At 43.3% G+C, this 26,605-nt stretch overlaps 3 protein-coding genes across 3 annotated transcripts in view; 2 read left to right on the top strand and 1 right to left on the bottom strand.

Moving 5' to 3' along the window:
• The window catches only part of srpk1b (SRSF protein kinase 1b), a 28,129-nt gene extending 25,076 nt beyond the window's left edge, over positions 1–3,053 (top strand). Inside the window, exons 15-16 of the mRNA XM_083971065.1 lie at positions 137–229; positions 1,454–3,053. Coding sequence (XP_083827191.1) covers positions 137–229; positions 1,454–1,638 — 278 coding nt within the window. The 3' untranslated portion in view covers positions 1,639–3,053. The remainder of the gene's footprint in view (positions 1–136; positions 230–1,453) is intronic.
• Positions 3,054–5,275: 2,222 nt separating this feature from the next.
• lhfpl5a (LHFPL tetraspan subfamily member 5a) lies at positions 5,276–9,124 on the bottom strand (the record flags this gene model as incomplete). The annotated part of the gene is made up of 2 exons (XM_083971245.1): positions 5,276–5,592; positions 8,722–9,124. 2 exons carry the CDS (start codon positions 9,122–9,124, stop codon positions 5,276–5,278), a joined length of 720 nt encoding a protein of 239 aa, XP_083827371.1.
• Positions 9,125–19,338: 10,214 nt separating this feature from the next.
• The window catches only part of kif21b (kinesin family member 21B), a gene marked incomplete at its 3' end in the record, with an annotated part of 72,099 nt that continues 64,832 nt past the window's right edge, over positions 19,339–26,605 (top strand). Inside the window, exon 1 of the mRNA XM_083971062.1 lies at positions 19,339–19,416. Within this exon, the coding sequence (XP_083827188.1) occupies positions 19,376–19,416 (41 nt within the window). The 5' untranslated portion in view covers positions 19,339–19,375. The remainder of the gene's footprint in view (positions 19,417–26,605) is intronic.

Here is a 26,605-nt window from a genome sequence, read left to right as displayed (position 1 = left end):
AGCAATTATTTGTGTCAGTGGGGAACGATTGCAATTTCTCAGCCCATTAATATCTAGTTAGTCCAGTCTGGTTATTGCGTTTACCTCGGTGTTTCATCATCTGTGTCTTTGTGTGTTTTTCTCTGCGTCCCTGTAGACCACATAGCCCTGATCATTGAGCTGCTAGGTAAAGTTCCACGAAAGCTCATCTTGGCTGGCAAATACTCCAAGGAGTTTTTCACCAAGAAAGGTAAACACACCCACACACAAACACACACACACACACCGACACTGCCACCAGCTGCCGGCTGCAGCTATATTAAGCACATCCTTAAAACTTGCACAGGTATTTGGTGCAAATGTTTCTTTTTTTTTGAGCCGGAGCAGCCGACGGCGGTTCGGGGGAGCGGCCATCTGCTCGGTTTGAGGACGGAGCGTGCAGATAAAAATTCAGTGCAGCTATTTCCAGTTTAAAGACGTGATGCAGTGGATTTATACACTACTCACACAAAGTTTGGGATATTTGACAAGAATATCCCTATAAGAAGTTCATGCTACAGTGATATTCTATCATGAAAGCTTTTTAAGTAGAAGGATGCAATGGTAATGTCTTTATCTCAAACACAAGCTAACAACAGTCGTGGCTATAGCACAACAACAATCTCAATGTCTCAATAACTTGTCTTGGTCTCATGATGTCAAAATGTGAACATGGTGGAGAGGAGAGGGAGAGAGAAGAGAGGACTGTATACAGATTGTCATTGAACCAGAACATTTAGTGGTTCAATGACAATTGAACCACTAAATCAGACAGTGCTTGTGATGTTTGTAGTTAATCACCTTGTTAGAGAACAGCAGGTTATTCAATAAGTACTGAAACATTGAACAATTGGACATGTGCATTCAAAAGTTTAGAGAAGGTTAAATTAAGTTCACCTGTAAAGGTGCGTTCACACCAGACCTTTTATTTTTGTCGCTGTCACTCGTATCGCTCCGTCGCTCAGCTGCATTCGCTTGTCAATTTGTCACAGACTGAGACTCGCATTTTCGCTTTGATGGCGTCATGCCCACTGCCATGTGTCTCTGTTTACACCGGCACCACCGGGATTACGGCAGCCAATCAGCGCTGAGCAACGAGCGACTGACGGCCGGAGAGTTGGGATTTCTCATCTCGAGCGACAAAGTGAAAAATCACTTGGTCGCTGTCGCTTGGAGCCCCGGCGATTTTTCGCCTGAGCGATTAAATGCTCAATCGCTCGTTTGCATTGACTTAACATGTAAACTCGTCGCCAGCGAGAAAAACAAAAGCTCCGGTGTGAACACAGCTTAAAGGTTATAGTGGATTTTAGGTGCATTCTATAATCCAAAAGCCAAACATCCCTAACGTGTTGTGAGTTAGTGTATCTATGTAAAACTTATTTACTAACTATAGCATGCAGCACTGTAATGATGATTGCGCCCTATTTTCTCCCAGGTGATCTGCGCCACATCACCAAGCTGAAGCCGTGGGGTCTGTTCGACGTCCTGGTGGAAAAGTACGAGTGGTCCAAAGAGGAGGCCCACACCTTCAGCACCTTCCTCCTGCCCATGCTGGACCAGGTGCCTGAGAGGAGGGCCACAGCAGCGCAGTGCCTCTCCCACGCATGGCTCGCCTGCTAGAGGCCGCGCCGTGTGTGCACACTACCCCCTCCCTCCATATTGTGAAAGGGATGCATTAGGTTTAAAGATCCCGGGATTGGAAAGAAAAACAAAAACGTACAATAAACAAACACATTCATGTCTGCAAGAGCCTGTGACTGCATCGTGCCTGCATCCTCCCGTCGTCGTGGCTCTGAGGCTGCCCCCCCACACACACACACACACACACTTGCAAACATCTTCACAATAGAGAGAGACTGCTGCTGAGTCTTTGTTATGGATTACACTGGTTATAGAAGGAACTCGAGGTCCTCCCCCCCTTATTTCTGGCTCTTTTTTTAACCTGCTGCAGAGGACTCACCAACTTTGCTTTGTCCTTTTCTTCCCACTCCTGCTCTTCCTCTGCAGCACATTATTCTCTGTACCTTTAGCTAGATAAGATACTGGACTCTGTTGGATTTAAAAAAAGGAAAATTGCACTTGTCTACAAATGTAGAAAGCAGAAGCAAAAGATCGCTGTTTAAACCACATGCAGTTCTCATTGCGATCATTGATTAGCCAAACCCATCTGTTTGCCAGTGATCATGTTAGCTGTGCCAACTTTTTATGCCTTTGGCTGTCAACTGTGTGCAAAGTGCTCCGATTTAATAACTGCATAATGCTAACACAGGCATGAAGAGTGACTAGTGAACCTCTTAGCACTGTAAACTTCGCTTTATCCTTAAACTTTGTACATTTGTATACAGACAGCACTTCAGGATTTACATCTCAGCATCCGGGGAGAGACTCGACTCGACCGACATCACTCTCAGATTTTTTTTGTTATGCTATTTTGAATTTCAACGTTGTTTCATATTGTTTTGGGGGAAAAAAAAGAAAAAAGCAGCACCTGGTAGAATTTAATGTGAACAAAATTTTAGATTATTTTACATCATGCACGAGTTGACAGAAGACAACTTGCCAAATGCTGTTTTTGTTACATGGATCGCTTCCTTCCTGTTAAGAACTGCTTCATATGACACTGCCCATGTTCTCAGTCAGACTTCAGCTGGATTCACATCCTTGTGTGTGCAGCACAGGGCACCAAAGAGCTCTCTCCCTCTCTCGGCAGCGTCAGCGTTGAGACTGTCAGCAGTGAAGACTGAAGGCAGGAGCTGTTATGGTCTGAGCTTTTGTTTGTTTTTTACACTTTTTAGAAACGTCATGAAGAATGTTCAGGTGATTTTCAGCCGTATGGAAGTTGTGTTTCGAGTATTTCCGCTGCACATGGAGGAGTGTGATTGAAAATAATAGATTGTATTAAATAATAAATGCTGTAATAATTGCTTTGGATCCCTTCAAAAAAAACAAAAACATTTTGCTTATTTTTCTACAAAATCGCCTCTGTCCATGTCTCCCTTCTTCATTTGGTTGTCATTTTTTTTCTGTAGGTAATAAGAATAAACATTTTTCAAAATCTATCTGCACTGTCTTTGCCTCATACTTCTTAGTGGAAATTAAGGATCTTGTATCGTGTTGACACTTTGCTCTAAGATGCTGTGATAGAAGCAAGATGTGTAGCACAGAGATAGATATTGAACATTTTCTTTTTCAGCACTTTCAGGATATCAGAGTGATGGTTACATAATCATATTATTGCTTGGTAGAGAGGACAGTAATAACCCTCCAATATGATAATGCATTTAACAGTAATTTGGAGCATGTTTTGGAAGGATTGTCTGACAATTATCTATAATGTCCCTTAACGATTCTCTGGACAAGGAGTAAAGATTTTAATTTTAGCATTTCAAATATTGTAGCTCATCAAGTAATTTTCCAAAGTTGCGAGCAGTCCACATATTTATTTCAGTGTTTTTACCCAGAAACAGCCAGTAGATAATCTAAAGGCAGAAGTGAGCAGTGACTCCATGTCTGTGTTTTTAAATGTTTGTTGATGAGCTGTTACATCCAGATCAAGATGGGCTCCTCTTCATTTCCTGTCCATCTCTGGTCCCTGTTGTCCTCTGGGGTTATGCATTATCTATGGTCAGAGAAAAGCATAATTACTAAAAGGATAACGTGAAATCCTGACAAAACATGTGGCTCAGCTTGGTTTTCAACACATACTGTACTGTAAGACTAGTTATATAGTAGCATAGTGAATAAATAATAATGTCCTCAAGGGTCCAAGTATGTCCACATTATCCATCCAAGTGCTGAGACGTAAATAAATCAAATGCCATCTTCATAACAAAGTAAAACAGTAAAAGCATTTCTAGGAAAAATAGATGTCAGTCTAAACTGTGCCAACATATTTCAAAGAATAAGAAAACACTTTAAAGCACTTGTGTTGCAGGAAAGGTTCAAGGATCACCAGAGCCTTTTTTATTCATCATAAAGGGACCTTGAAAAGATGTCAAAGTATTTCACTCTGAATCACAAATATCAGCCGTGCTTTAAAATAACATACTGTAGGTGCAGCAATAAGTGCATATTTTAGAAGATTTTTCAGATTCTTATGATGGAAAATACAACTAAAAAAACATAAAGAATGGTAAAAGCTGTGAGTATGACTTCATACAGTTGTATTTACCCACTAAGACCTTGACCAAGACTGAAAGTAAAGATGAGAAAGAGGTTTCTGATTATTTGAGTTTTGATGTTATTTCTTCCAGACCTCCTTGAAGCTTCAAAGACTTCCAGCCTCTGCTTCACCTCTTTCCATTTTCTCTCCAGACAAAGCCGTTGACCCCTGCACCAATTTAATCTTCCCACCTGATACTATATCTCCCCGCAGTCCAATCTTTTACATTTCCATTTATTCATTTGGCAAAGCTTTTATCCAGAGCAAGTTACAATTGAGGAAAAATCACTAAAATCTCATGTGCTCTGAAATGTGCATAGTAAGAGTTGGTTAGGGATGTTAAGGTGTGAGGAGAGGAGATGTGACACCCCCTACTCTCATCGCATTCGGTAGCTTCTTCAGTCCACACTATGATTGCCTTTTGTGAAAAGACACAAGCACAATAAGTGAGAAGTAGCATAGGGTTGTATGAAGTCTGCAGATCAAGAAGTCACTCTAAAGGAAAGCATTGGTGACTTCGGTTTGATTCAGATATGTGCCATTTTAGGCTAAAGACCAGACAAGTTGTTGCAGTTTGGACCCTCTGCAAAGGGTCTGCAAAGTGCATGATGATGAAGACGTGCCACAAGACCACTGCAGCAATAAGGGTGAGAGGTAACTACAGTCTGTTTTTTTAAAGCAGCATGACAAAGGGACAGATGCAACATGGAGAAGAAAAGCTGGCAAACAGATGAAGAACCAATGATAGGCTATTTATATTATTGTGATGGAGAAGGTGATTGGCTCTTTGGGAGGTTTGCTTGATTAAAGGTGGTGTTAATTGTGGTGGATAAGTCAGAGAAACAATCTAACATCCCTGCAAAGACCATGAGGTTATATGGTCAAGAACAACAGGTATATGTTTGTGTGTCATCGGCATAGAAGTAACATAAAAGTAGATGATTGGACCCAAGGAGGTGGTGTATATTATAAAGAGAAGGGGTCCCAGTACCAATCCTTGGGGCACTCCTGGGATCCGATTAGGATTGGTGTCCTTATCCCATCCCATCCAACCAGAGGATTCAAACTAGTGAAGTGCTTGTCTGTCTCAACCTTTCATCTGAATCTCCATATTTCATCAATGAACCCCCCACTTTCCTCCACCCCCCCAAATCCTCCCTTCACACCCCCGTTACCTTTCCCCTCCACCTGGTAGTCCTCTGGCAGCAGCTTGTCCTGCCGGCTGCCCAGACTGAAGGCCAGGAAGGAGAGGATGAGCGAGTCCATGATGCTGATGATGGCCAGGATGTAGGCCCAGCGCACCGTGCAGTTTCCCAGGGTGTATTTGTCAGTTCGTTGGCCACACATGCGCTTCACCTCATCCGAGTCCCAGCCGTCGGGGTAGATCATACAGCCAATCACCATGCACGTACCTGAGAGAGAGAGAGGGAGGGAGGAGATGTTTGAGTCAAATACACAAATGTTCCTTTATTTTAAAGCAGAAGTAAGCAATCCGGTCGTTTTGGCTAATGCTGCGTTCCAGGCAGGCTTTTGAAACCGTAAATTACAGCTTCAAGTCACAACTTACGACTTTGTAGCGTTCCAGGCAACCCACTCGTGTTTTTCCGACCTGTTTTACCTGTGAAAGTCACTATAACGGCCACTCGTAACTTCCGACCCGTGAACTCGTACCAGATCGAACTGGTACGACTTCACAGGTCGGAAAAACATGAGTTACGGGCTGCCCTGAACGCACCATAACAGTCCTCGTCCCTACGTCACCACATTCATGCGCATCCCTTGGCTGCACACACAGCCCTTCATGCCGTTCTCTCTCCTCATTGGATAAAACTTGTAGGATACGAGAAAAGTTTTCTCCTCGGCTCAGAGCAGAGCAGAGTGACTGACAGACCCGTGTTTCCGTCCAAACACTCTATGTAAGTGATTGCTGTCGGAAGATATAACTATTTAAGACTTATATTAACACAAAAATATCGCTTACTTCTGCTTTAACATTAACATGAACTGTTTAAATGTAATGACGTGTCGGCTGTGAACAGAACATCATCGTCTCCATTTCAGGAGCTGTAATAACGAGACAGAGAAGCCACCAGAGAAATTAATTGTACACACTCATCTCATTCAGATACGCACTAAACACACACATACGCACACGTGCAGATGAGTTGCCTAGCAACTCTAAAGCATCTCGGCTCCAGAACGATGAAAGTGTTCATCCATTATTGACTCTGAAGACAGACTTGTGTCGTCCCACCCCCACATGTGAACTATCAGGTGACGAGGTGAAACATTAGCGTGCACACACACACACACGTCTCACTTTCACTTTTCACACACTTTCACCTTCACAGCTCTCAGCTCAACTCTCTCAAGTCTCTTAACATCAGGAATTTCAAACTGCAACTTCTGATCAGCTTAATATAACACAGTTCAGAGTTAAATTATGGAAACAACTACGACTCTGCTATTGGACATTTATCATATGTATTGAAAAAATAGAAAAAGCACACTAAACGCTGGGTGCCGGACAAAACAAGTAAATGATAAGAAAAAGGAAAGTCTGCGCAAACCAACAAAAGCTCCAGAGCAATAATTTATTATCACCCAAAAGGGGAGTGACGTTTCGGGTCTGAGGAAGGGTTTCTAAGCCAAAACGTCACTCCCCTTTTGGGTGATAATAAATTATTGCTCCGGAGCTTTTGTTGGTGTGCGGACTTTCCTTTTTCTTAACATATGTGTCACACATCACTGATAGATGGATGATCAAATACTGTATGTTTGATGAAGACGTCGACCACTCCCAACAACCTTTTTGAATTCAATATCTAGTCTTAAAAGCCAACACAGAATCCTAATTACACATCATCCTTAAAACACTGAAGTCGTTATCTGACCCTCAGTCAGTCATTAAACTCTGCAGATCGACATTCACAATCTTTTATAACCCTAGTGTTAAAAATCTGAGTTTAAGATCTCCTTATTTTATCCTCACAAAAGACAGAACACACACACTAACACACACACACACACACACACTCTGGACGGCAGGTGTGTTGCCTACGAAGCGGCAGAGGAGAAAGTGTAACAGCACACCTCCAGGTTAATCTCATTATTTGTTTCATTACAGGCTCGTTCTCTCACTCTCAGCAGCTACATCTGTTCACAAGCTGCTTTGTGTTTCAAAAACACTCCCCTGCCTCTCATCTGTGTCTGTGTTGAAGAGGGAGAGAGAGAGACTGTAATGATGCTCTGTGTCGCACAGAAACTACTAGCGTCATTCAGTCGTGGCCTCAGATATAATCCTGCTCTGCCCTCAGAGTGAAGACACAGCCTCCACTGTGCTTCCACATAATCTTATTATTACTGCTTACGTGTGTTTTCTTGTGTCCCAAATGTTCTCATCTTTTCATAGACATGCAGCCACATGTGGAGCCATAGGGAAATAATGTACTCTATAGTTCAGCTTCACTTTTAAACAGACAAGCTTTTGTGAAATGATCTTAAAGAAACCAGATGTTGCACTTTCACTTCTAAATATTTGAATGCAGGACACTGTGGAAATTCTCCTTTTAGTTGAGTTCAAGACCTAAATATTTCTCCAACTATAGTTTTACTGCTGCACAGTGAGGTTTGTCCATCTATTTGAGTGATAAAGAGAATAATAGATGAATGATTTTGAAGTTAGAAAGTTAGTTTGGTGTAAAATGAGTCTAAATGGCAACTAATGTGGTAGAAGAGCCTCAGTATATTGTATATATACTATATACATTCTTCGTATATAAAACATATTTTATGGGCCACATATGGGCTATAATAGGCAACATGCACATTTAATATCCAAGTGTGACCATAATCTGAGACAAAATTATGTTTCTATGTGAAGGTTATAAACTTTAAAGGGATAGTTCAACATTTTGGCAAATTGACCCATTGCCATAATAGTTTTAGGAGTTGGTTCGTTACCTTTAACTGTCGGCGCAAGCTGTTTTTAGAATGGCGGAGCAGAGCCGCGAGCCGCTCAGAGCTATGCTACAGAGGCTCATGGGATTTCTTGGTTTCCCTCATCAAATACACAATCCAACAACTCCAAAACGCTCTGATTGACAAGTTGTGACCTGCACATTCACCACGCTATGAGATAATAACAGAACGTTACTAGATGGAGTTGTTTTAGAGGTAAATTCATGCAAAACGGCTGATGCGCGTTGCTGTCGGGGGCAGTTTTTTAGCAAGCAGTCTCTGAATTTACCTCTAAAACAACTCTGTCTGGTAACGTTCTGTTATTATCTCATAGCGTGTATTTGATGAGTTTGATGAGGGAAACCAAGAAATCCCATCAGCCTCCGTAGTGTAGCTCTTAGCAGCTCGCGGCTCTGCTCCGCCGTTCTAAAAATAGCTTGCACCGACAATTAAAGGTAACGAACCTACTCCTAAAACAAGTGATTATGGCAATGGGACAATTTGCCAAAATGTTGAACTATCTCTTTAATACTGCCCCCCCTCCCCCTCAAAACTACTGAGGTCCCACCCCGGTTGCTCACTGGAGGCCAGCTGCAGCCACGCGCAGATCGTGTACACGCTGCCCGCGTTGCAGAAGAAGAAGAGGCTGAAGCAGACGATGCTCGCCACCACCAGCAGCATGGAGATCCCCACGAAGAACATGGCCGTCTTGAAGGCGCCGGACGGGATGGAGCCGAAGTCCAGCGCGCTCCCTTTGCAGACGAGCTCCGAGGTGAGCGCGTTCCCGATGCAGTAGTGGAAGAGGCCGAAGTATCCGGCCTGCGGCGTGTTGACGCTGTCGCCGATCCAGTAGGGCTGGATGAACACCACCACCATGATGACGGCGAAGGTGATGGTGAACACCGTCCACATCACGCCCACGGCACGCGCGTTACGCACGTAGTTGGTGTGGTAGATCCTCGCGGCCTCCTGAGCGGGCAGCATGGTGTTTCCTCCTCAAATAGCTTCAAATCAAAAACTCACTGTCTGGATCTCTATTCCTCCTAAAACGACACTTAAAAAAAAAATCCTCTCCATTAAGTGTTGGATCGATGACTTAAGAAGAAGTTTCTCCAAAGTTTCTGTCGCTTCTTCCACTGATGAAAACACACCTGTGAGGAAGGTGCACACACCTGTCCCCGCCCCCACACGCGAGTGGAGTGAAGTGAAGTGAAGTGAAGCGTCTCTACTCTGACCCACGGAGCAGCAGCAGCAGCTCTGTGGTTTCTCTCCACTGTGATTAGTGGATGGTGGTTTCTCCCCCGGAGGCTGCGGGCTCCACTTTATAAATGATTCATGGCCAAATGATCCGCAGAATAGAGTGACACACAGTCCAGATGGCAGACAGGTCTATCCTTCCTCACTCTCACTTTCTAAAGCCCTGGCTGGGTCAGTCCATCACTTTCCCTTTCATCACCTCAGATTTTTCTCATTTCTTTTTTTTTGTGAGTGTGGAAAATTGGCAATTAGACAAAACAGAATGCTGCAAATCAAATCAAAACCAATTCATGGTTTAATCCCAATTATATAAACTAAATTGGCTTCAGTGGTCTGATCAGGTTGGGTCCCACTATCTTCTACCTTTTTCTAAGAAACTCCCTCTTCATTCAAAAATAAATACATTATTGCTATATCAATATGGGCCTGCATTTGCCCAATCCAGAGGTTTAAGAGTCTAAACTATCAAATATATTCTAAAATGTGTCTGAATTCTGTTTTGTTGCTCAGTTAGAAAAGATGAATTCAGAACAGCAACATGGGATTAACCAGGGATGTGGTTGTTGGACTCCTGTAGCTGTGAGGAAGAACTTGTTCTACAGCCGAGACACTAGATGGAGCTACAGAGTTACAGTCTCACTTCAAAAAGACACATCACACATGCAATGACTTAACAGTCTCTCACTTCACCTCATATCACTCAAACAAATCCCATATAATCCCAAATCTCTGTTAATTTATGTCAGAGTATATCCAGAGAAAATGGCGCAATTTAAACCTCTAGGCATTTTATGGGTTTTATGTGAATCAGAAACATTTATATCTTTATCTTTACGTTGCAAATCCAGATCATCAAAGTAATCAATCACAAACCAAAGTCCTGTAATGATATGATTAAATGGTTACTGTTAGGTTTTATGTGCACAATTCATGTTCATATGATAATCTCATAAGTGTATCAACCATAGCTGTTCAGTGTTAAATAAAGTACAGTGCAGTATCATCCTCTTTATTTCTCCTCAACTGTTGATTTGTGAAAAATGTGTTTATTTTCCAGTTCATCATTAATCATAAAACAACACAATAACCCACACCTGCCTCCATCGATGTCAAACTAAACCCATAAAAACTCAAAAATGTTTATGTTGCGTAGTTACAGTGACATGTTGTAATTTCTCTTGTGCATTTCTGGAAACAAAGTGAACTTGTGTTGTCTGTAACGTAACACACTCTCTCATTGTTTTGTTTTTGTGTGTGTGTGTGTGTGTGTGTGTCTCCAAGCTCGCTCCATGTGTTTGTTGTCAGCACTGAACCCACATACTTCTGCGCTGTGACAACACATTAATGCACTGACTCAAAGACGCCCTTTCACATACTGTTTGACCTTTTGGTTTCTTTCAGAGAAACCAAATAAATAAATACCTGAACAAAGGACGTGGCTTTATGAATAGAGAGGTATATTAGAGCCTGATTTTTGACCTCTGGTGTTTGTTTGCCTCTCAGTTTGAGTTAATATTTCTTTATGCTGTTGATCTTTCAGCGAGACTAAAGAGGTTGATATATAGCACTGCAGTGGTTTGTGTTTATGTGTGTGTGTAGTGTACATGTGTCCTTGTGTGCACAAGTATGGGCACAAACATGTCAATGCACTTAGCTTTATTAAGTGATACGGCCCCAGTGTGAGAGGAAGGCTGTTCGTAATCAAGTTAGTTGGGAGCAGCAATCCAATTTTCAGATACAGAATGGAGTGAGATTTCATGCGTGTGTGTGTGTGTGTGAGTGGGAAACAGTGTATATGTGTCCTATAGTGTGATATTATTTACAGACAAGAGGAAGCACGGGGTTTTCATGCTTTCATGCTGTGTGTGTGTGCTTATTATATCCCTGTATCTGTGAATACCCGTAATGTGATCTGTTGGTTGCTGTTCTCAAAGTGGACATACAAAAAAAATGGGAACAAAGTGTTAAATTAAAACCAAGTTAAAACCATATTAGTAGGCTAAAAGTTATCTATAGGTGTGTGTGTGTGTGTGTGTGTGTGTGTGTGTGTGTGTGTGTGTGTGTGTGTGTGTGTGTGTTTGACACAGAGACTGATTAACCCTCTCTTACCCTCTGTATAGGCCCATTAGCTCCGAGAGCCTCAGAGAGCACAAAGAGGCTTTTCTGCCGTTTCAGCATCTCTTCCTGTCCCTTTCTGTCTGCCTTCTTTTGAGGCTGTTTCCATAGCAACAAGGTGTTGGATGCCCTCAGAGAGAGAGGGGAAGGGTACGGGGAGGGGGGGGGGGACAAAGTAAATGAGGCAATTATACAGATTTAATGACAGACCACCTCTATAGTGAGGCAGAAGGACAAAAAAAAAGTTGTTAGTGATCTTAATTTCATGAACCATTAAAATCACAGCTGGATTCAAACTAAACCAAATTCTGGTTAGTTTTGTGAGTTTTTGTCCTGAAATCTCACACTTTTAAGTTTTTGTTCTTGTTAAACATCATTATAAAACATCCACATTCACATGGGTGATATGTTTTCCCGCTTTTCTCGACTGCTTCATCTGCTGATGGACACACAGGTCAGATGGAAGTTTTATAGCAGCGAGTGTAAATGTATGAAAATACTGAATTGTCTCGTCTGTAGCTTCAATCAGTGAAATAATCAGACACATACGATAATACACTGACTACGACTACAGACTCGTCTCCTCACCGTCAGTCTGCAGCGCCACCAACCAGCAACTCTCCACATTTGGTTTGGACATGGTCCTGTGACGGCAGGTGACATCTCTGTGACAGTAAGTAATAATAATAATAATAATAATAATAATAATAATAATAATAATAATAATAATAATAATAATACATTTTATTTCTTTTTTTAAAAGTATATTTTTGTTTTTTTATTGCCTTTAATTGATAGCACAGTTGAGAGAGAGACAGGAAATGGGGAGGCAGAGAGGGGGAATGACATGCAGGAAAGGGCTGCCTGATGCAGGATTCGAACCAGGGCTGCCTGCAGTGAGGACTGTAGCCTCAACACATGGGGTGGGTGCTCTCCCAAGTGAGCTAAATGCTGCCCCATACATTTTATTTGTAATGCACTTTTCATCAAAAAGATCTGAGTGCTACAAAATTTAAAGAAAAGTATAAAAACACACAATTAAAAACAAAATTATTTGAGTTGAGTTGAGATTACTTTTTCTGTTTCTACAGCTGACCACCGCACCACAATCACATAGACAAGCATACATACAATTGAGGAGGAAAGTGCAAGACAGTGCAAAATTGAGATCAGGTAAGATAAAAGTAGGACAAAAGTATAATAAATACATAAGTAGGGCAATATACATAAAGAAACACATTGTCAACAACAGTACTAAACTACAGCTTCAAGCCAGCTGAGCATTCAACAAACTAATGGCAGAAGGCACAAAAGACCTAGAATAGCGATTGGTCTTCCTGAGAGGCTGCATGTAACGTCGACCTGATGGCATCAAGTGTCACATATATTAGTATTAGCAGTCATATGACTTTCTGAATAGAAAGGTTTTCAGGCCTGTTTTAAAAGAGTCTATAGGTTCTGGGAAGCCCTCAGCCGGATTGGGAGGCTATAGGCTCGTTTGTAGATCTGAGGGCACGCGCCGAGGATTGTGAAGTGATGAGTCACATCACACATCACTGTGACAGTAGATATCACATGTTGCCACAGTCCTTGGAAGTGGACGATGACCCCATGACCCCACAGGTAACACAGGACCCCTTCTTCTCCTTCTCCTCGACCTTTCCCTCTGACCCATCTGTGGGACAATACACACACACACACACACACACACACACACACACACACACACACACACACACACACACACACACACACACACACACACACACACACACACACACACACACACACACACACAGAGAGTGGCCTCATACCCTCTGAAGCAGCAGTAACTCAGTCAATGAGTGTCACTCCCTCTCTAAAACACCCCGAGGCCTCACCACCACCACCACCACCACCACCACCCTCCCCCGCATACATCCACCCCATGCCGCTGCCTGGTCACAGCCCAGCAGGAAGCATCGAAGCCTGGGTAAAGACGGAGCAAAGCGTGGGTCAGTGTGTGCCCCGGGGACGGGAGCAGGAATGTAGGTCTTTACTACAGTGGATCATGTTCATGACTCATTACTGACTGCTCACCACCATGACTTCCCTCGGGGACTGGTGATCTGTGCATGAATACAAACAGTATATGATCAATACTCCTCTGGGCTCGAGCACATCCATCCTTTAATGCTTTTTCCAATCATGTTAAGTACAAAAAGTCCCACACAAATCATAATGTGATGGTATATGACACTAGACTCCCCACTGGGACAGTTTACATGTTTGTTTCCTGTGAGCTATAAAGTTGTTTTAAAAGGGGGGAAAGTGGAAAAAAGTTGTTTGAATTTTTTCTTGGCTCGGAGTTAGAAAGGGAAAGAAGCGTTTACTCTGTTAACTGCTCCTCGTCTCTGCTTGAGGCTAAATAAGCCATTAGTAGCAAAACTAAAATCCCAGACTGTGGGTGTGTAGCCTACTGTGGGTAATGTAGATGCCAGATCTCAATGAGAAATGGTAAAAATATAGAAAGAAATATACAACATCTCTGGGTGCTGCATCAATTTTGGCACTTTCATACTTTTTACAGACAGTGCAGGTCCATCAATGTCAATTAAGAGCAAGACTGAACTGGTGGAGTGCAACTATAACTAATTTACTGTAGCTGTGAGAGAGGGTAGTCATTTTCCCACTTGGCCAGTGGGTGTTACGGGGTTAAAGATGGTGTCACACTTACCAACTTTTGGATTAAAATTGATAAATTCTGTGTGACATCCTGGTTAACAAGCATCCCACAAAACCACAATGCCCAACCACCTTCTCTCTCTCGCCTAAAAAAAAAGGAGTAAATTCACTTATTCACCTTTGTGCCAAGTGCTGATAAAAAGATCGATATCACTTTTCTATTGCTCACTAAATAAAAGGCTCAGGAAACAGTGAGCCTTGTCTTTTGTTTGGTGGAAACAGAACCGGCCTATCTGCAGGATAAATCCAATTAAACTAATGAGATATAAAATTTTAATTAGAGAAAGTTGGAGGTGCTGAGAAGTGCAATTCGTGACCGTAACAGTCACCAGAAGTTTATTTATTTATTTATTTTTTACCACCCACTTCCAAAAAGCTATTCCTCTAAGATATAGTAAACACAAACTGACATCATGTTGTTGATATCAAGAAGAGCCAAAGTGTGTGTGTGTGTGTTTTTTTACAAAAGCACCCAGTCAACAGTTACTTAAGACAAATCTTCAGTAAAGCAGAGAAAGCCGAGCTCTGCAGGATGATGGGACGGAGCGCGACGGGGGGTCCAACGCTGGCAAGAACTGGTGAGAACCTGCTCTGATGTACAACAACACCACTGCAGCAGCTGACACACATACAACTAAAATACATATAAGACATAGATATGCAAAACATAAAACACAGACACCATAAAAAAATCTGTGCATATTTATCAGACTCAATCAGAGATGAGAGGAAATGTAAAGAAGCATGTAAAAAAAGTGCATAATTCAGACTGACTGACTTCTTCATCTTGGCAGTGCACTTCTTTCTCTGCCAGCCAGTGAGTCGTCAAATATGTGTTTGCGTAATCCTGGGCCAATTCACACAGTTTTGTTACGGTAAAGAATGGAGGATTAGCTTATGGAGCTTCAAAGCCAAATATAGAAAACGCGTGTGAGGGATTATAGACACATCAAAGAATAAGGATGGAGAATACATTAGAGCGCAGCTTCATCTTCCATCTCAACAGCTCCCGTCGTCTTGCGTCTATTCTGTTTTGAAGGAGGCGATTTGATGCTTTATAGGTTGGAGCGGTTCAATAGACGTCACGGGCGTTTAAACCCATCTTTTAGTTTTTTTTGCTTAATGACTGATATATGGCTTTTACACATCATGGTGGCTCACGTGTTGGGAAATTTGGGGCTTATTTTTTTTGGTTTTTGAGTCATTTTACGTAATTTTCCATCAGTGCAGCATTGAAATATATAAATATGTCATGCTATTCAACGTCTGAAAACAGATTATGGTAAATGGATGAAATCACACGCTGCAGAAATGAGACGGAGAGCTATCATGAAGTAGATTTATGTGGGCGGTGTTTTTATTTTTATTTTTTACAGTACTCGTGAGGTCCAAAAACTGGGAGTTCACACACATTTTTGTTTTTAGTCTGGTTTGGCTGCTTTGTGGGGACCGTGACACTGAAGCATACAGTAGGCCTACAACATTAAATGACTGTTTGAGGGCCGAGTCCTGGTTTAATGACTAAAGACAGAATCAGGTTTAGGTTGAGATAAGGTAGAGAACTGGGGACGGCATCATGTCAGTGTCGGTGGTCCCCACAAATATAGTAAAACAAGCACAAATGTGTGTGTCTGCATGTGTGTGTGCGTGGAAGAAACTGTCAAATCCAAGCTGGAGAGTGAATTGCTGACTGACACAACCCGAGGGCGGCCGGAGTGACTATTTGAATGCCTCGTGGGCAATTAGATTGCTGTTTGGCTCTAAATACAGCAGATTATGCAGCAGTTTGGAAACTACTGCAACATTAAAATATCTTCAGGGCTTGATGACTCCACCACAGTCAGGTTATGAAAGAGGCTTTTTTTTCCTTCTTTTTTTATAACATTGTGAAGTGCAGAAGGGCAGGTGCAAATCAGCAAGAGTGGATTTGAAAACTGTAAACACGCCCGAAGAGCTGAAACAGACTTAACATATGTTTAGAAACAACAGTGCAGACGAATTTATGTAACAGTCCATATGATATAGTCTGAGAAGTCCACCACCAGACAAAATAAGGTGAGTAAGTGTGTGTTTTCTCTGTGTGCGTGTGTGTTTGTGTTTGTATGTTGTCGTCCCAGTTGTAGTGGCCGGCGGTTCCCAGCAGATCTAGGAGGATTTCAGCTTTATCCCCATAACTGGATGATAATCTTGTGTGGAATCCAGCACTGCACTGCTTCTGGGGAACGCTGCCTGTGCAACACTAACATCGCCACCTGGTCCCCGGGACACCAACACACACACACAATCACATACACACAATCACACACACACACGGTGAGAGTCATAAGCTCCTCTGTGAACACACTGAATGGGTTTATATAGTTTGTGCGACCGTTTGCGGACTGTGTTTCATAACAGAAAATGATCTTTGTGATTGGTGTCTGTGATTTTGTTTGTTATAACCATCACATAACAGAAACAAAGTGCAGGTTTTGCACACAGTAACACTGTACACGTCAAACATAATGATGCTGCAAAGCCACCTGGATAAAGCTGTGTCTGTGTGTCTGTGTGTGTCCATGTGGAGTTATGAAATAATGATCTGAACTATGTTTGTGTTATATTGGGAAAAAAACTATTGGGAAATAACATGACTGGCACTGCTGGCTCACTGTTTATCAGCTTGTTTCCGTTCATATGAGTCATAATGACGAGGAGGAAGAGGGTTTGGGGAGGTCGCAGTGTTTTTACCGAAAATCAAGATCTGGATCATGCCAATAAAAAAACAACACTGCCCACTTCACTGGCTGTGGGACTGTCACTTTGTAGGCTACAGATCATTTAAAGCAGTCTAATAGAAACCTGTATCTGCATGTTAGAGGAGATTGTGTATATATACATCCATTTGAAACACTGACAAGGTGACATGGAGAGAAACTGAAGAGAAACATTAAAGAAAAGTATGTGAGTTGTGAGTTTATCATCCTTGGGAGGGAGGGCAGAGCTGACTAATGATCGAAAACGAGCAGGAAAAACATTCATGCTACTGCTTTATAATTTTCTATCATCTTATATTGTTAGAGGAGGGATATTCAACAACAACAAAAATCTGTACACTACTACAACCACAGGATCGTTTAAAGTACTCAATCAGAGACCTGGCTGTATCTGCAGCAGGAGAGAAAGTGAGGAGAACCATTAAAGAGAAAGGATTCCAGTTTCCCTCTTTGTAAAGAAGTGACTCAGCAGGAGAGGAAGTGAGCAGACTAGTGTGGCTTCCTGTCAAAAAAACCCAGACCAAATCAACTACGTGTTGTGCTGAAACATAATAAACCTCTGCATAAGTGTCGACCTTTGACCTCAAGGTGTTTGAACCGCGTGGCCCCTCCCCGCCGCCCTGGGAAAGGCCTCCTGCCTGTGGTAACGGAGCTCAGATGTCGCCGCGGGGCTTCAGTCTGATGCAGCTTTGTGATCTTTACTCCTCCAAGTGGGTGTGTCGCTGGGCGGGGCTGTCGAGGCCTCTGATTGGTCGGCTGTGTTCCAAGAAGGCGGTGCTACTTCGGTGATTGGTCGCAGTGCCTGTCAATCGAATGCGATTATGCTGCCTTCACGGGCGGCTCGTATTTTTGTGTTATCATAAAAAAGAACCGTTAAAAGAGGGGAAACACCAATTTGTTCCTCGTTCATTTGATCTTTAGGGGAGAAATTAAACTAAGAACAGTTACTAAAGTACTATATTTCAATGCAGCTATGTGGTGAATGTATATAGTGCCAACTTTTTACTTCTACTCCACCACCATCTGCTTTTTCCCCACTACATTCCTACTTTTGTCAGCTTCACTAGTCAAACACAATGGACAAAAGGTGTTTAACTCTGTTTTTCCATCTCCATATGAGGAAATCAGTGATCAGCTCATAAACTTTGACACGTTTTTATAGATTAATCAATATGGTAAATAACTAAATTAGCTCTACCTTTATCAGTAACAACATTAAAATGCAGTTTACACAAAAATTCATACAAATATCGATAATAATAATCTTGCAGCCTATAAGAAAAATAAGTGTTAGATACTTTGTACATTTATTAATAAGTAGCTATTTAAAATTAAGTGAGATTTAGAGGGTGTTTCTTACTTGTAATGGAGTTTTTGCTGTTTATTGGAGGATTGCTTCACCAATTTTACACATACTACCGAATTTAGCCCTGTTTCTTAGGAGAAACATGAGTGAATGTGTGAAAACAGTTCAACTACAATAACTTTCTGGGCTATGATTGGGATTTAAACCCTAAAATCTTAATGCACAGGTGTAAATAAGCTGTTCAGTGTGAAGTGACAGCTTAAAGTTTGGAAATATGGATAGGCTACATGTCTGTGGCATCTTTTTAGACCATTGTTGTTGTAATATGAGTCCTCAAAGTGACATAGAAATTGATGGATTATAATAGTGAAGGATGAGTAGGCCTACTACATTTTTGCACCTTTCTGAGTCCATATGGACATATCCTTCAAAAAAGAGAACATGGCAACAGGGTTATGATTGACTGCAAAAAGTAAGTGCAATTTGTATTTATACTCTTTGTAGTGAGGCATTAGCTGCTTAGTGTTGACGTGGGAGAGGCCACAGCCTGCAGCCAGAGAGCTTCAATGGTGAATCCACAGTTTTACGACAGTCTTTGAAGGCACCACCACCCCCTCCGGTTTGCAGCCACAGCTCATTCAGCGTGATCGCGTCTCTCACAGAGCAGCGCTGTGGTTTTGGAGCAGCAGCAGCAGCAGCAGCAGCAGCAGCAGCTCTGTTAGTCGGCACTTTAAAACAGGATGTAGCGGCTGAAACCGAGCACGGAAAGAGAACAAAAAAAAAACGAGACAAACGGCTTCAACACTGCGATGTGACGAGCACGGCCGAGCCAGAGATGAGCACCACCACCACGGCGGAGGTGAAGCAGAAGAAGGAGAAGAAGGAGGAGAAGGAGAAGCAGCAGCAGCAGGAGTCTGAGTCCGGATGAGGCAGCTCACCGCCGGCGGCAGGTCTTGACGGCTGCTCCCCGTGACCTGAGACACTCACACTCACACACACACCGACACCCTCACAGAGCCGAGACACCGCACACACACACTCAGCCAACCAACCAACCCCCCCTGAAGGAAAACGACCATGGCGGGCATGGGCGACTGCTGTGTGAAGGTGGCGTTGAGGTAAGCCTCCCTCTGTCCGTCTGTCGCAGATCCACATTGTGTCTGAGGCTCGTGGTGGTGGAGATGCACCTGAACGCATCCTCTTGCACACACACACCTTCTGTCTGTCTGATTTTTACTATGCATGCTCTCTGCTTCCTGTCTGAGCTGTGGGTAGTGGAGCTGCAGAGACAGACACAGAGAGAGAGGAGTATTACACCTTGTTTTGTAAGACATGGGTGGTGCTCTGCTCTGTATTGATAAGGCAAAGCATGTGCTTGTACCACACACTATCTCCATAGGACTTCTCATTTTATAGAGAAGTGGGTGCACACAAGTTCTCCACAGCAGCAGCAGCATGAGCGGTGTGGTTAATGTGAAGCAGCGGTTTGCATTCATGATTTATCATTGGGTGAAGTGACAAGGACAGCTGCAGCCAGGTGCAGGGAGGAGAATGGGCGTTTCTCTCCCAAAAAAAAGGAAAAAAAAGATTTGTGTGATTATTCTCATGAGCTGCCACCTGCAGTCTCACCTTATCCTGACCTGACAGTCTGTGAACACCTCACTGGGGCTGGGGCTGGGGCTGGGTTAGATAACATAAGCAGGGTTTGTGTTGTGAGTATGTGTGTGTGTAAGGGTGTGTGCGTCTGTGTGTGTTTTGCCTCTGCAAATGAATCGAGCACAAAGAGATGCTCTCCTTCAGAGCTGTGTCATTCACTGCCTTTGTTGAGATCCACCCTGCAGCCTGGCTGGGCAGCACGGCGGCTCTTTGGAGTCGCACACGTTGCCTATAGATTGTGTGAGCTGAGGCTAAATACACATTGAGAGTGAGTGTGTAAAAAAAAAAGAAAAAAGAAAATGTGCATGTGCTGGCACTTGCAGGGTGGCAGCCTCTCCTTATCGGCGTGTGGTGGTGGTAGTGGTGGTGCTGCGTCTGTAATCATGCTCATTTTACAGTCTGTGGAGAGCTGTGAATGAGGCGGTGGTCCGACAGACAGAGAGACCCACCGGTCCTTTAACTCATCACCTCCCAGACTCTTAATGAATGAATGAATCCCAGTCGGTCACACTGTGCTGAGGAGAGGAGAGTCTCGTGGTGCAAAGGATGAACCATCGCATCCAAGAAATTGACCTCATTTACATTTACAACCTCTGTTACTGTGCAAAGTTAAAGTAAAATGGAGCTTTTCTCCAGATCCCCCCACTTTGGGATCCATTGATTGGTCTTAATGTGGGCTGAGGATGCAGCGGAGGAGGGTGTGTGTGTGTGTGTTTGGGGGGTGGTGGTCCAGTGCAGCATCTTCCAGTCCCATTTCCCTAAGGGGAGGGGGAGAGGATTCAGACTAGTGACTTGTCAATCAGCTGCTGAGTGAATCTCCTTTGTGTGTGTTCACGGTGACATTTGCAACAGGAAGTGGGGCAGGAGGAGGTGTTGACAAAAACCCAAAGAGAGAGAGAGAGATAGAGTGTGTGTGTGTGTGTGTAGGAGAGAGAGAGAGAAAAGACAGCTGGTGGCTGTTGCTCAACTCAAGTTATTGATCCGAACCTGGAGAGCAGCTCAGAGTCTCTGATGGACGCCGTGTAACTGAGTAAGTGAAGGTGACAAAAAATCACTACACACAACACAACACAACACAACACAACACGTGTGGTGGTGTGTGTCGTCAGCCAGACTCACTGTAGCTTTAAATCAGCTTTATTAGCATGAACTTCACATTGTAATTAAGCAGCATGTGTGTAATTATACGTCAACGCTGCTGCTGATGCTTAAGTTACATGCCCCGTAAGTATAAGTGCCACCAAAAGTGCCTGTGTGCGTTTGACAGGAAATGGGAAGCACACAAATAAACACCCGGACAAGGATAACTTCCTGCTGTATAGCGACGGTTTTCCCGATGACCTTTTTTTCTTTTTCTTTTTTTTTTTTTCTTCTTCCCAGAGAGAGAGAGAGTGAGCGGCTGATAAGAGAGGACGGAGTTTAATTGCTCCCATGTTGTTCTGCCCCCGGGCTGGCTGCTGCTGCTGCTGCTGCTGCTGCTGCATAAAGAGAAGCTCACTCTGAGTCGTTTGTGTGTCTGCATTTAGAGGGCAATGGGGTTATTCTAAGGGCCAACACACACAAATTTCACATACACGCACACATACACACACATATACACACATGAACAGTCTGAGTCGCCAGCATCCATTTCCTGAATGTCTGCGCTGCCTTCCCTAAACAATGTCCATATAACCAGTGACATGACCTACAATCCTGCATCGGCTGCCTGAAGAATGGATTGGACACACTCACACACACATATACACATTGATACACACATGTACACACACACACTTAAGTCAATGGACCTGCATTGCAGTCAGGTCTAACATGACGAGTGCATGTAATGTAACTCCCTGCTAAGTGGTGGTAGTGAAATTGCTTGTGGCTTTTTGCATCTTTATACAGCTGCATTCACTTATGAGATAAACTCAGTCTAATGCAAAGAGGCCATAAGAACCAGTAGACTTTGAATCCCCCCCCACACACACTCACTCACACACTCACATCCTCCCACACATACACACAGACAGACATGTTGCAGTTTCACTTCACCCTTGGGGACTCCTCCTCCTCCTCCTCCTGTTGATCTTACGTTGAGTGCTGCATTGGCCACATATTGATAGCTTTATGTTCCCGCCGGCTCTCAGATACTATAAACGCCCATAATTTACCTTTTGTGTGTGTGCATGTATGTTGGGTGTAACTTGACATGAGAGTTATGAGCGGTGTGTAAATTTACACACTTGCATATTGATCTCGGATGGCAGAGAACGACTCGGCACCGCACCAAAGTGCTAAGTCAGCCTCCGCCGCTGTGTATAAATAGGCACAAAGACAAATCTGTTTAGTGCTGCTGTGGTCTTTGACCTTGTGATTTGCCCAGGCTCTTGTCTAATTTCAGCTCTTAACCTGCAGGAATCGCTAATAAGGAGCCGTTTGAAGCCCCGTGCCTTTGGTTCATTCATGGTTCAAGATGATGACACCAGAGAGGTTGAATGGAAATGGAAAGTTTTTCCCATCGGAGTAACAACATATTCAGTGTTCTTCGAATCCCCACAGGTGGATGACCGAGGCTGTTTTGTCACGGTTTATGATGCGACTAAGCGTTTTGGCTTCAGGGTGACGGCTGAGGAAAATATAGTCTTTCATCTCTTTGGTTCTCAGCTGATGTGTTGATTAAATGATCCAAAAGTAGTGGTTTTGCAGAAATACAGAAGGGAAAATGAATATTGAACGCGTCAATAGACTTGCATGGTGAGCATGCATAGAGGCCATGGCGGTTAAATCCATTACTCATTGTATTTTTTGTTTTTTTATAACCGTACCTGCTAATTGCAGGTCTCTCTAAATCTCTCTGCCAGTGGTCATCGGCTCTTGGACGACTCTTCTTAGTTTCCTCTTGACTAGAACCTGGTCGTGGTCAGTTTATGGTGAAATGTTGTTCTTTTAAATAGAATAGAAATGTTGTTCTTTTAAATAGTTCCAGATTAACAGCATTAACGGATTAAACGGTGCATTCAGACACGTCTGTAACCGATGCCATCAGTATGTTCTGTCTGGAGAGAGCTCTTTGTTTTTCCCCGTCATGAGACGTCTCTTGTGTGACACCTTGGTGATGAGAAACCTTTTTATAGGCGTCAATTTGGACTAAAGCAGCTGATATTTCTTTGCACTGATAGGAGACAGGATTACTTTCTAAATACTGACACTCTATTATACTATATTATATATAGACTCTATAGCCCTATTAGAAATATATTTTCTGAGAAAAATATTAAAGCGTTCAATACTTATTTTTCCCGCTGTATAAAAGTTTCTCACAGATGTAGGAATACACCGTAGATTCTCCCCGCCCCTCTGTGACCAAAACACCGACTTCAAAACAAAACAAGTGGAGTACAATAGCGGAAGTGGCCTCACAGCTGATACACAAAGGTTTAAATAGGAGTTAAAAAAAAAAAAAAAGGTTGTGTTTTGTTGTTGGACGTATGTGTGTGTCCTGTGTCGGCTACCAGTCTCGCCTGCTTCCTGTGTGTGTTAATAGTTTGCCACACTGGCTCTGTCTGGGCTACACACACCTCCCCAGGGGGGGGTCGCCCTTTAAAATGGCTGGACGTCGGTGGGAAAGTCTGTTTTGTGTGTGTGTGTGTATGTGTATGTGTATGTGTGGTCGACTATATAGCGGGTTATTAGCCCTCAGTGCTGCTGCTGTATGTGCCGGTCACAGGGTGGTGTTTTATTTAATCTCCTCATGGGTGAGGTCTCAACATTCATCCCCCTTCACCCAGTTTACAGGAGAAGTGAGAGCTCTTCAGCTTTGTTGATGGGAGTTGTTTCTGCAGCTCTTTCTAATCACTGATTTGCCTCTACAGCCGAGGGAAGAGGAGCAGGAAACATGACAGAGCACACACCCAGAGTCGGCCGTCCACATCTGTGCATCGCTTCCTCCTCGTGCTGCTCTGCTGGTCACATGCTTTTTTTTTGTGTTGTTGGTTGTTGTTGCCCTTCGAACCTACGCGACCTCACGGCTCTGTGCGAATGAATGTCTGTTGTGGCAGCGGTGCCAACCCTGAGTACACGCCGGAGGCCCGACACCTGAAAGTGATCGGAGACACTGTGTGTGTGGATGAATGATTAAACAGGATGACATAACGATCCACAGAAACCGAGCAAGAATCAGAACATTTCGTGTTTGCAAGAGGCTTTAAAGAGTTATTTTTTTGTTCATCACTTGTTTTCCAACAGCCAGACCTGTTGCATAACTGAGCTCGGCGGGCTCATGAGACTTAGCAGCAGATTGTTGCTGCCTGAGGAGGTGAAAAAAAGCTCTGGTTGTGTTGCCAAGCTGCACTTCTTAATCCTGGTTTCCAAACAATAATACAACTCTTCTTAATGACACACAGGACAGCTGAGTAACAGTGGAGCTGTTTCATTGCGTTCCTGAGACGGCTGATTGTTTAGACGCTGACAGGGAGGAGTTTTATTTTTTGTACTAGAAGGAATAAATCAATAAATATCTGGGGCAGGACACAGGCTGGTGTTAAAACCAGTGGTGTAACGGTCTGTTGATGTTGATGAACTTCTCCCTGCTGAGTGCATCAGCACTCCCAAATGGTGTGCTGCCGTTGCAGAATGACTTCCTGTGAGGCTGCCGCTGGACTATCCACACTTCCTGTTCACTTCCTGCTTCGTGAGCTGCTGATGAGCCCGTTGACATGATCCGCTGAAGACTGAACACTTGGCACAGGCGAGAAACTGAGAGGAAAACGCACTTAGAGTCAAACCGTTGGGTCTTTATCGATCCACCTCCCACAAGTCAGTCTCCACCGATCTGGAGCCTGAGTGACGGCATCAAGTCGAGTCCTGTTGTATTAAGAAGATATACTGTATTTCTGCTCTTCTTCAGCCTGTTGCCCTACACAGGAAGTGATAACTGTATATTCTGATCACAGCACGTCATCTCAAACTTCCCTCTAACTGTTTGCTGTGCCCTTTTATGCAACATAAAGCGTGAAACTGTGACCAAAACGCTGCTCCCCCCTCTAGCTATGTACTTCCACCTCCTATTCACCCAATTTTCCATGCGCAGACACACACATGCACACACAGTTCTGTATTTATTTGAATTCATCCATTTGAATTCAGAAAGGAATGAAAGGCGCTTCAGTCTAAACATTTGCATTTTCCTGTTATCACTGTCTCATCATATGTCAGCTGGATCGGGCCTTCGAAACAGTCCTATGTTACTGTTATCATTTATGCTGCGTAGACACAAGAAAACCTTTGTTACAAACTGAATGAGCTGCAGGGAAAATAATTAATTTCCTCATTCCTTAAGCATTAAAATGCCATTTCTCTTCAAACCCCCTCGGGGTCTGCATGCTTTGATAAACCATATTGTGTGTGTTGACACTGTTGTGGTCACTTAGAGATCACAAGGGACCTCTGTGTATGTGTGTGTGTGTGTGTGTGTCTGTGTGTGTGAGTGCATGAAGGGGGATGAGGCAGAGCAGAGGCCCTTTAAACAGAGCACCTCTTGGGTGAGCGTAGACAGAGCACACAGTGTGAATGAGTCTGATGTCACTGCAGGTCTTTGTGCTCTGTGCTGAGCTTGCACACACACACACACACACACACACACACACACACACACACATGGCAAGAGCAAAGAATTGGAGGGTAAATGGGGATGAAGTCAAGTCTAGACTTTACAGTTAGAGAGTTCGGTTCGTCAGAGTCAGATGCTGTGTTTTCTTCTTTGTTTTATAAACTCCCTCTCTTGAAAGGGGCCGATGCTTCCTGCGATTCAACATAACAAATACAAAGGGAAATCAAATAATGAAGGAGGCAGGATGGTCGCGGGTAAAGGACAGTGGAAATGGGAGGAGGCGGAGGAGGAGGAGGAGGAGGGGGGGTAGGGTTGGAAAAAGGAGCAAGTGTCTCGTCTGTTGTCAAAAGGGCTACTGTAGCGTGCAAATCAAATATGAGCTTTTAGCCAAACATGCAATCACTGTGTGTGTGTGTGTGTGTGTGTGTGCGCGCGTCTGCATGGCTGCATCCATGTGTGTGTGTCTGTGTGTGAATGAATAATTTGGGCACAGCTGCACGTGCTCGTCATTCTCCCGCCGAGGGCATGAAGAGGCAGAGAGCTGCAGAGCCTCAGGTGTTGTGTCTAGACTGTAAAGAGTTTTATCACTTCTCTGTTTTCATGTTAAATGTTGTTTTAAATCTCTACCAACATTATATTTTCTTCTGCTTTTTAATCAGGAAACTAGAAATATACAAGCTAGAGTAAAGTGAAGTTCAAGAACGGTGCTTCCTCTTACATTAATTAATCAGATCACATTTTGTTATAAACATACGCACTTACCTTAAACACACACACACACATCTTTCCTCGGCCTCTGAAATGTTTCCTGCATTTCAGAGGCCGAGGAAAGATGTGTGTGTGTGTGTGTGATTTCTGTGGAGGAGCTTTACTGCACATTTTCCCGTGCTATGTCCATCTGAAATGGATTTATTCAGATTCACGGTGTTTTTTTTCCTTCTGAGTTCGTTTCAGTGAATTTTTATTTTCGCCTCGTGTCCTGTCCACGAGCAGCAGAATTGGATTTGGCTTGTTGTGGAAATATGAACAGTGTGTAGACTTAACAAAAGATGTGTGGT

The sequence above is a fragment of the Trachurus trachurus genome, assembly GCF_905171665.1.
Source record: "Trachurus trachurus genome assembly, chromosome: 5".
In the NCBI taxonomy this organism is placed as follows: Eukaryota; Metazoa; Chordata; class Actinopteri; order Carangiformes; family Carangidae; genus Trachurus; species Trachurus trachurus.
This window is presented reverse-complemented; position numbering and strand designations above follow the sequence as displayed.